Consider the following 10,370-nt stretch of genomic DNA (forward strand, 5'->3'; position numbering starts at 1 on the left):
CTTCTTTCCTCCCCTGAAGCTCCCTCCTCAGGCCGGACTGGGCTTCCATTTGGAAGGTGTCCATTTCAGGGAAGAGATGTTCCCATTCTTTAGGCAATACCTCGGAGCCCCTCTGTAGAGTGCTTCTGTCAAAGAGGCCTGCCCCAACAGGTATATCATCAGGAGTGGCAGACATGTTACCCCCTCCCACTTCTGGGCTTTCTGGCCATACTGGAGGAAACTTTGGTCGTTTGTCTCTTTTCTTTTCAGGCTCTTTTCTTTTCAGGCTCTTTTCCCCTGGTGCTTCTTCTGAGTGTGTTAGCTGATGCACTCGTTGTATCTGGTCTGCCATTTTCTTGAGTCCTCCCCGGGGCTTTGATCGATTCCTCTGCTCCTGCTCCCTCCGGGGTCCCCTCTGGTGAATCAGCATCCTCTGTGTCCTCATCTCTGTATGGTTGTGTCCTTCTCTCCGTCGGGACTCGGGTGCAGTGGTTTAGATGATACCACGTCTTGCTTCCTTTCACTTGGACGGCCGTGATTGTGGCCGTTGCCACCTCGTAGGGTCCTTCTCTCCTCGGCTGATCCCACTTCCTTCGGAACACTCGACCGTAGACTGGATCTCCTGGTATCACTGGGAGAGGGCCTTCTGGTCTCCTTGGATCATCAGATGTGGAACCTCTCGTCCTGGTTCAGGTTTCTGCCTTCTTTCTGTGGGGCATTCATACTTAAAGACTTATGGCCTCTGTTCTACGATTACACCATACATTCTCTTACTTCCATCACTCATCACACAAACTGACATTCCAGCTGAAGCTGGCGAACCCTTCTCCATCTGGTTTCCTAAACAAAAGACTTGTAAAACAAAAGACACAACATAACAGTATTGACAATGTTATGTGTTATGCATGACTGTATTCATAAATACTGAAATCTAAGACCATGACAATTCCCACTCTCTCTTCACCCGACTCTATGCTTTCAGGATGTGTTTCTGCTGGACTCTACAAAAATGGAGGCCCTAATTAGCTTCCTCATGCTTTTATCCAGTCTTCCCCTTTCGGCCACAGGTTCTGAGAGGTGTTCCCAAATCATGTCATTTTTTTTTACTTAGTTCCCTATTTGCTCTATATCAACTGATAAGCATGTGCATAACCTTAATCAACATTATTTCTTCTTGAAGTAATTCAACACTGAATGGGCTTCCACATCGAGCCTTCAACATGTAGTTTAGGTCCAACTAACCTAATATCTATCCTTATTCACATGATACATTATCAAATAAACCAAATAACCCCCAAACTCAACCCAGTATATCTACAGTGGAATCTAGTCTCTCACTCTCTCTCTTTTGTTTTGTTTCACGTCCTCTGTCATGGTGTTTTCAAGCTCACCCATTATTCAGCTGGACCTTACTTCTTGTGAAACTTATGCACCCATCAAAGAGAGACATGACGATCTTTACCACTGCAGGTGCTGTAAGAAGTATATCCCCAGCCTGGTGTATCTTGATGTACACTCAGTCTCCAGAATTCAGCCCATGCCCTTCCATCTGGCGTCTTATGTACTCTTCTCCTGGAAACATACATACTAACACATGGGTTATTTCCTGACAACAGACTTTCTTAAATAACAGCCCTATGTAAACATTCTGTTATGTAAACATTCTGTCTCAAATACCTGACCTCTTGCCACAAAAATATTCATAATGATATCCAAGTTATGGTCCCTACAGCAACTGCTGTAAGAATAACATGTACTCAGTCAAGTGTCTTCCAGTTGAAAGAATATCCAATCCTAACAAAACTAAGTCCTAAGCTTCTTCAAAATGCCACTACTTATTACTTTTACCATAATCTAGGTGTGTGTAATGTTCTATCTACCCTTAGAATTGTCCCTATATTTCTACAAGACCAACTGTCCTTCCTTTTCTGTGAATTATCTTGTCTATTAATATACATTGTTTCTAGAAATAACACCCCCCCTTGTTATCATAACCTTCATATGAATCCCCAATGTAGTTACAGTTTCTAACCCATAACACATAAGTCACTACTCCTAAATTCCTTTCATAGTTTGATACATACCTAAACATTCTCAAATCATTTTTAGTCAATTTATCAGTCTCCCCTCAGACACTTATTTTCCTCAAAACAAAAAGAAATTGACCAAACAAGAAAAATAGTAAAGTAAATTATAATAACTGCATATTTGCAATAAATTACCACTATTTGTAATGTCTTCTTCATCCTTGGGTGTTATCACACAACAGACTATACGTTTTATTCAATTACTTATGTCATTCCAATGTATCACTCCAATTACAATGATATTGTAAAATAAAAGAAACAAAAACCCTTAATCTAATATTCTGCAAGTTCTGTCAACCAACCTATCTCAGGATTAGTTTCCAGAGTTTTCCCATATTCAAAACATAACTAAATGTTGTTTATAAATTGTCCAATCCAATATTCAGGATAACAGTCCTTAGTGTTTACTTTAACTCAAATTTTACCTACTCAATTTAGTTCATCATCCCTTTAATAATTAACATTATACTAAAAACTTTTAGTACCAGTAACATCTATTTTATCATGCACCTTTTTTCCTCTGTTTTTCTGTCATGAGTGGCCTGGTACTATAAGGTCATTATCCCCTTTAGTCTTTCTTCTCCCAGTACATAGCACTCCAGAGACAGTTCACAGGTCATCAGACACAGTGGTCCCACACTATTCAGCCAGTAGGGTGGGTTAGAGTTCCACACACACTTGTTGTGGTGATAATCACATTCCATGATAACTCCCTTATTCTACTGGCAATCTCTCAGATGAGCTACAGATTATGTAGTTATCAACATAACCCTTGCAGAAACTCCCACTCCAATAACCTATTTGGAGTAACTGTTATCCCTTGTTTACATATATTTCCATTTTATATGTAGAATGAACAAAGCACATTTTGTATTTACCCAAAGACCATAACCCCAGGGAACTGATAATCTCAACTATGAACCCATGTTTAATATAAATAAACCTATTTGAATAACTAGTCAATTCAAGATTACCTCTCTTCATCTTTTTCCCAAGGAAATAATAGAATTTCAAAGTGATGGTACACTTTGAATAGAGACTGGTGTTGCTCAATCATTTTATAATTCAATCCCACCTGTTCCAACAATTTCTAGTGAAGTTGATCAGTCTTCACAGGAAATTATTAGGGTTCAGGGCATTTAACACCATTAAAATGTTCTCACTCTCTTTTCTTTAGAAACATCTTAACCACACTTTCAAAAGCACTTCCATCCTTCTGCATACCCAGTCTAAAACTGAATTGAAAAAACCATTGAAAATGTAACCCCTTTTCTTCTGGAAAAGAAATGTACATGTCGTTAACATCCACCATGCCACCTTCCAAATCAGCAAGCCAACAATAAAAATCCCTCACTTTTCACAAGCATGCAGTAAAAGCTCCAGCCATGCACAGAACGCACAATTCCTCCCTGCTCGGCCATCTGTATCCTACCCTTAGAAACTGAAAACACCCATACACTACAATTTGCTCTTCTTCTTAACTAATCTTACCACGTTTGTGATTTCTCATATACGTTTATTTTCCGTATTTTGACGCAAAAACAACTTCCTCCACGCATTTTATCACCATTGAAACCGCCATTTTAATGCAAAACGACTCCAAGTGGGGCTATTTGTAAACGATCAGCCACTGTTCTTTTGAAAAGGGTGCTACCGCATTCCAGTGTCATCTTACACTAATTTTCCCCCACACTAGTTAGCCCTGATCTTACAACTTCTTACGCTTCCCCCCTCGTAATGCATTTCTGATGATAGAATGTTAATTAACATTAAAACGCTGGTAAGTTAAACTTTTTGTTATGGTTTTATGTGATTGTTCCAATTCATTCCTGTTTACCGGGCAATGTTACCCTACATTATCTGGTTTGCTCCTTCATATTCAAATTGAATTGGCAGAATTAACGTTCGCGTCTTTCAGCGTCCCTATGGCTTTATTACATTTCGCTATCTCTATATTCCAGGGAGAAACAGTCCGTTTGTTTCCATGTCACGTATTTATTTCCCCTAAACACTCCCATCGCATTATACACTTTATTTACTATTTCCCAAGGCAGATCTACCCTACTTTCTCAAATAATAGTTTATTCACATCACTTAATACCCCTAGTAAAACCTATTCTATAATGTCTACAACTGTTTTACTGAATTCTACAGAAGCCTTAATGTCTTATTCTAGTACAGCACCTCAAATATCACTGTGTTTTTATCTTTGCTTATACTATTACTTTAACTTTGTTCAGTGTATTAAATCCTATTTCATATAATTTTCCTTCTAATTCAGCTTATTCATAATGTAATGCACTTTCTTATCTCTTTATTTATCCGCTTGCTATTTTCTCTCTTAGCCTATTTTACTGTTTAATTCCTGAGGCTATTTTTAAATTGCAGCTTTCTATCTTGTTTACGGGGCTCGTGATATTTTTAATATGTATTCTAGACTTCTCACTTTATTCTAGACCGCCTAGATTTATTTGAACCAGTATATTTTAGTCTTTCTTTCTACTTCGCATCCGTTATATACTACCCATGCCTTGTTTAATACCTCTTTTTGACACCTATTGTATTTTTTACAACTCATTATCCAGTCAATGTTTTATCCTTGTATAACTTATCTTGCCCAATATTTATCGATTTCGTTCCTCTTCCCAGTGAGTGTTAACTGCGCTCTCTTTCTCAAATTACACTGTTAACTGTTAGAGAGGCCTGCGCATTCCCAGTTGGTCACAGACACACAGCCTGTTCTTCCTCTTCTTTCTAATCTGCTCATTCATCACAAAGAATTGTCATTCATTCAATTTCTTTATTCACATTCGTTTCACATACACCCTTCGTTTTTACCTAAAAACGACCTATAGGTAAGAAACTAACTTAATTCTCTTCCTCTACATAAACTGGTACTATCCTATAGGATTTTTCACGCATACTCTTCATTTTTACCTAAAAACGACCTATAGTTTATCCCCTAGCTTAATACACTTCCTCTACATAAACTGGTATTATCCTATAGGATTTTTACGACATGACGAGACTACTGTCTAATCGGATCAGCTTGTCTTCATATCCTATTCATCCACCCCGTATTGATCTTTATTCTACGTTAGAGCAATATCGTGGCGCGACCTACTGATTTTATAAACCCCCGTTTAGCTAGACGGAGCGTTTTGTATTCGCAGGATTTCCTTTTTCAGTTGAACGTCGCACAATCAGGCCAGCGTTCTTTCTGTGTTTAAAATATTCACCCGTACAGTCCTTCATTTTAAAGCCATGTGTATTTATTTACTAAATACTCATCCGTACAGACCTTTTCCTTGAAGCGGTAGCCATGAATATTTCCCTATCTACTTATCAGTAAAGTAGCCTACCCATACAGTCCTTCAGCTAAATATTTCGAGGCGGTATCGCAGGATTACTTATCAATAAAGTGACCTACCCATTCAGACCCTCTGGTAAATATTTTGAAGCGGTATCGTAGGATTTCTATAATTATCTTATTCAGACTTTATAAGCAGGTAACTGCAGCTTGCGCCCAACATGCCGAATAACACACCCGACACCAGCGAAGTTCACAGCCCCCGCCTACTTACTCACTAAACATGCACATTCATTATACAATTCCCAAGCTTACACACATGCAAATTCATTGAATTTCATAAAGTTCTTTCGTTTCTATAGTTTTTAGGAAATTTGAGAGAGAGACCTACTTGACGTTCCCCCCACTGGGACAGGATCTCCGAAACAATCTATGCAAACATAACTACAGCAAGTTCTTTGCTTACCTTGCTATAGTTAGGTGGCCACCCGTGTTTGCCAGATCGCTCAAAAGACCCCGCCGTCAGCCAGGAACGCCCCGGTCTCTCATCACTCCTGGCAACGCTCGCCAAGTCTGTAGTGGCAAATCGGTTAAAAAATGACACATCCAAGAACTTTATGAAAATCAATGTAGACTTTTAATACAACAGTATCATAAGCCGGAGCCGTCCGCGAAACACACACACTTTTTTTCAGAGCCCTCGCTCTGAGTTATACACCTACCATATAAGTCCCTCCCATATGCAAATTAAGTTACATCCCAATCCGTGCTTCCTGCTTGTTCAGCCCAGTAACGCCCACATCTGCTTTCAGTCAGATTAAAAATGATTACAAGACCCTTCTTTTGACCTAAAGATAATATACATCCCCCTTTCCTGTGACTAGCTGTTCTGGTCGCCTTCTCTTCATATGTTTGTATAAGATTAAACAGACTTGTGTCTCCCTTGCGATGTAACTGATACCTGTAATTCATCTGGGGTCATTTGGCTGACTCCCTCCTTCATATATCACTCTGACCTTTGTATGTCCAGTCATTTCTAGGCGTCTATGTGTCTGCATTCCTTTAGTGTTCCCGGCTGTTCCATACTCCCATGGTCTTTCTCGGCTTTCTGCCCTATTCAATAGAAAATGCACTTTACCAGAACAGGAATGAACCCATAAATGTACATTTTCTCTTTTGTTATCAAATCATGTATATAATTCTCCCACACTAGGAGGTGTCATCTCTCTCTCTCTGTGTGGTTACCACCTCTCTCTGTCTCCATAGGAGGTGTCATCATCTCTCTCTCTGTGTCTGTGATGTGTGGTTACCACCTCTCTATCCCTAGGAGGTGTCATCTCTCTCTCTCTGTGTCTCTGTGTGGTTACCACCTCTCTCTGTCTCCCTAGGAGGTGTCATCATCTCTCTCTCTGTGTCTCTGTGTGGTTACCTCCTCTCTCTGGCTCCCTAGGAGGTGTCATCTCTCTGTGTGGTTACCACCTCTCGCTGTCTCCCTAGGAGGTGTCATCTCTCTGTGTGGTTACCACCTCTCGCTGTCTCCCTAGGAGGTGTCATCTCTCTCTCTCTCTGTGTGGTTACCACCTCTCTCTGTCTCCCTAGGAGGTGTCATCTCTCTGTGTGGTTACCACCTCTCGCTGTCTCCCTAGGAGGTGTCATCTCTCTCTCTCTGTGTCTGTGTGGTTACCACTCTCTCTGTCTCCCTAGGAGGTGTCATCTCTCTCTCTCTCTGTGTGGTTACCACCTCTCTCTGTCTCCCTAGGAGGTGTCATCATCTCTCTCTGTGTCTCTGTGTGGTTACCACCTCTCGCTGTCTCCCTAGGAGGTGTCATCTCTCTCTCTCTGTGTCTGTGTGGTTACCACCTCTCTCTGTCTCCCTAGGAGGTGTCATCTCTCTGTGTGGTTACCACTCTCTCTGTCTCCCTAGGAGGTGTCATCTCTCTGTGTGGTTACCACTCTCTCTGTCTCCCTAGGAGGTGTCATCTCTCTGTGTGGTTACCACCTCTCTCTGTCTCCCTAGGAGGTGTCATCTCTCTCTCTCTGTGTGGTTACCACCTCTCTCTGTCTCCCTAGGAGGTGTCATCTCTGTGTCTCTGTGTGGTTACCACCTCTCTCTGTCTCCCTAGGAGGTGTCATCTCTCTGTGTGGTTACCACCTCTCTCTGTCTCCATAGGAGATGTCATCTCTCTGTGTCTCTGTGTGGTTACCACCTCTCTCTGTCTCCCTAGGAGGTGTCATCTCTCTCTCTCTGTGTCTCTGTGTGGTTACCACCTCTCTGTCTCCCTAGGAGGTGTCATCTCTCTCTCTCTGTGTCTCTGTGTGGTTACCACCTCTCTGTCTCCCTAGGAGGTGTCATCTCTCTCTGTGTGGTTACCACCTCTCTGTCTCCCTAGGAGGTGTCATCTCTCTCTGTGTGGTTACCACCTCTCTCTGTCTCCCTAGGAGGTGTCATCTCTCTGTGTGGTTACCACCTCTCTCTGTCTCCCTAGGAGGTGTCATCTCTCTCTCTCTGTGTCTCTGTGTGGTTACCACCTCTCTCTGTCTCCCTAGGAGGTGTCATCTCTCTCTCTGTGTCTCTGTGTGGTTACCACCTCTCTCTGTCTCCCTAGGAGGTGTCATCTCTCTCTCTGTGTCTCTGTGTGGTTACCACCTCTCTGTCTCCCTAGGAGGTGTCATCTCTCTCTGTGTCTCTGTGTGGTTACCACCTCTCTGTCTCCCTAGGAGGTGTCATCTCTCTCTCTGTGTGGTTACCACCTCTCTCTGTCTCCCTAGGAGGTGTCATCTCTCTCTCTGTGTGGTTACCACCTCTCTCTGTCTCCCTAGGAGGTGTCATCTCTCTCTCTCTGTGTGGTTACCACCTCTCTCTGTCTCCCTAGGAGGTGTCATCTCTCTCTCTCTGTGTCTCTGTGTGGTTACCACCTCTCTCTGTCTCCCTAGGAGGTGTCATCTCTCTCTCTCTGTGTCTCTGTGTGGTTACCACCTCTCTCTGTCTCCCTAGGAGGTGTCATCTCTCTCTCTGTGTGGTTACCACCTCTCTCTGTCTCCCTAGGAGGTGTCATCTCTCTGTGTGGTTACCACCTCTCTCTGTCTCCCTAGGAGGTGTCATCTCTCTCTCTGTGTCTCTGTGTGGTTACCACCTCTCTCTGTCTCCCTAGAAGGTGTCATCTCTCTCTGTGTGGTTACCACCTCTCTGTCTCCCTAGGAGGTGTCATCATCTCTCTCTCTGTGTGGTTACCACCTCTCTCTGTCTCCCTAGGAGGTGTCATCACCTCTCTGTCTCCCTAGGAGGTGTCATCATCTCTCTCTCTGTGTGGTTACCACCTCTCTCTGTCTCCCTAGGAGGTGTCATCATCTCTCTCTCTGAGTGGTTACCACCTCTCTCTGTCTCCATAGGAGATGTCATCTCTCTGTGTCTCTGTGTGGTTACCACCTCTCTGTCTCCATAGGAGGTGTCATCTCTCTCTGTATGGTTACCACCTCTCTCTGTCTCCCTAGGAGGTGTCATCTCTCTCTCTCTGTGTCTCTGTGTGGTTACCACCTCTCTGTCTCCCTAGGAGGTGTCATCTCTCTCTCTGTGTGGTTACCACCTCTCTGTCTCCCTAGGAGGTGTCATCTCTCTGTGTGGTTACCACCTCTCTCTGTCTCCCTAGGAGGTGTCATCTCTCTCTCTGTGTCTCTGTGTGGTTACCACCTCTCTCTGTCTCCCTAGGAGGTGTCATCTCTCTCTCTCTCTGTGTCTCTGTGTGGTTACCACCTCTCTCTGTCTCCCTAGAAGGTGTCATCTCTCTCTGTGTGGTTACCACCTCTCTGTCTCCATAGGAGATGTCATCTCTCTGTGTCTCTGTGTGGTTACCACCTCTCTGTCTCCATAGGAGGTGTCATCTCTCTCTGTATGGTTACCACCTCTCTCTGTCTCCCTAGGAGGTGTCATCTCTCTCTCTCTGTGTCTCTGTGTGGTTACCACCTCTCTCTGTCTCCATAGGAGGTGTCATCATCTCTCTCTGTCTGTGATGTGTGGTTACCACCTCTCTCTGTCTCCCTAGGAGATGTCATCTCTCTCTCTGTTTGGTTACCACCTCTCTCTGCCTCCCTAGGAGGTGTCATCGTCTCTGTGGTTACCACCTCGCTCTGTCTCCATAGGAGGTGTCATCTCTCTCTCTGTGTCTGTGATGTGTGGTTACCACCTCTCTCTGTCTCCCTAGGAGGTGTCATCACCTCTCTGTGTCTGTGATGTGTGGTTACCACCTCTCTCCGTCTCCCTAGGAGGTGTCATCTCTCTCTCTGTGTCTCTGTGTGGTTACCACCTCTCTGTCTCCCTAGGAGGTGTCATCTATCTCTCTCTGTGTGGTTACCACCTCTCTCTGTCTCCCTAGGAGGTGTCATCTCTCTCTCTCTGTGTCTCTGTGTGGTTACCACCTCTCTCTGTCTCCCTAGGATGTGTCATCTCTGTCTATGGATATGGAGGCTGGTGTGGGAGGAGGGCGCTCCCTATTACAGTACGGAGACAGAAAGAGGGAGAGAGACAGACAGCGGGAGAGAGAAAGAGGAGAGAAACTAGTCAAGGAGAAGACCGGAGTCTACCCTCCAGTTGAGTTTAAGGTAAGATCTGTTTCTTTCTACCTTGTTTAAAGGCCCAATGCGGCCGATTTCATCTCTGGGTAACAATTTAAGTACCTTACTGTGATTGTTTTCTATTAAAATGGTCAAAAATAAACAAAAATGGCTTCTTAGCAAGAGGAATCTTTCAAAGAGTGGTCTGAGTGGGGAAGGGAAAGACCAAAAACAGCTCGTTTTCAGAGTTATTAACGAATTTACTGCCTAGTGATGTCACCAGGCAGACCAAAACTCCATCCTTTTCAAATACCTCTTTTCATACTGTGAATTATTACATTTTCACATTTATTATTCCAATCTTATAGTGTAGAAATCTACACGTGGTATACCATGCACTAGGAATATACACTGGGTATACCATACATTAGGAATATACACTGGGT

General features: G+C 43.3%; 1 protein-coding gene and 1 long non-coding RNA gene across 2 annotated transcripts in view; one reads left to right on the forward strand and one right to left on the reverse strand.

Annotated features, from left to right (window-relative positions):
* Positions 1-6,579, reverse strand: part of LOC121840495 — a 6,703-nt gene extending 124 nt beyond the window's left edge. Inside the window, exons 1-2 of the long non-coding RNA XR_006079677.1 lie at positions 5,843-6,579; positions 1-1,566 (exon numbers count right to left, since the gene is read on the reverse strand). The exon at positions 1-1,566 is cut by the window's left edge and continues 124 nt beyond it. This is a non-coding gene — a long non-coding RNA (uncharacterized LOC121840495). The remainder of the gene's footprint in view (positions 1,567-5,842) is intronic.
* Positions 1-9,972, forward strand: part of LOC112221481 (V-type proton ATPase subunit S1) — a gene marked incomplete at its 3' end in the record, with an annotated part of 26,596 nt that extends 16,624 nt beyond the window's left edge. Inside the window, 1 exon segment of the mRNA XM_042304357.1 lies at positions 9,808-9,972. Within this exon segment, the coding sequence (XP_042160291.1) occupies positions 9,808-9,972 (165 nt within the window).
* Positions 9,973-10,370: the final 398 nt, after the last annotated feature.

This window comes from Oncorhynchus tshawytscha, linkage group LG22, assembly GCF_018296145.1.
Source record: "Oncorhynchus tshawytscha isolate Ot180627B linkage group LG22, Otsh_v2.0, whole genome shotgun sequence".
Taxonomy (NCBI): domain Eukaryota; kingdom Metazoa; phylum Chordata; class Actinopteri; order Salmoniformes; family Salmonidae; genus Oncorhynchus; species Oncorhynchus tshawytscha.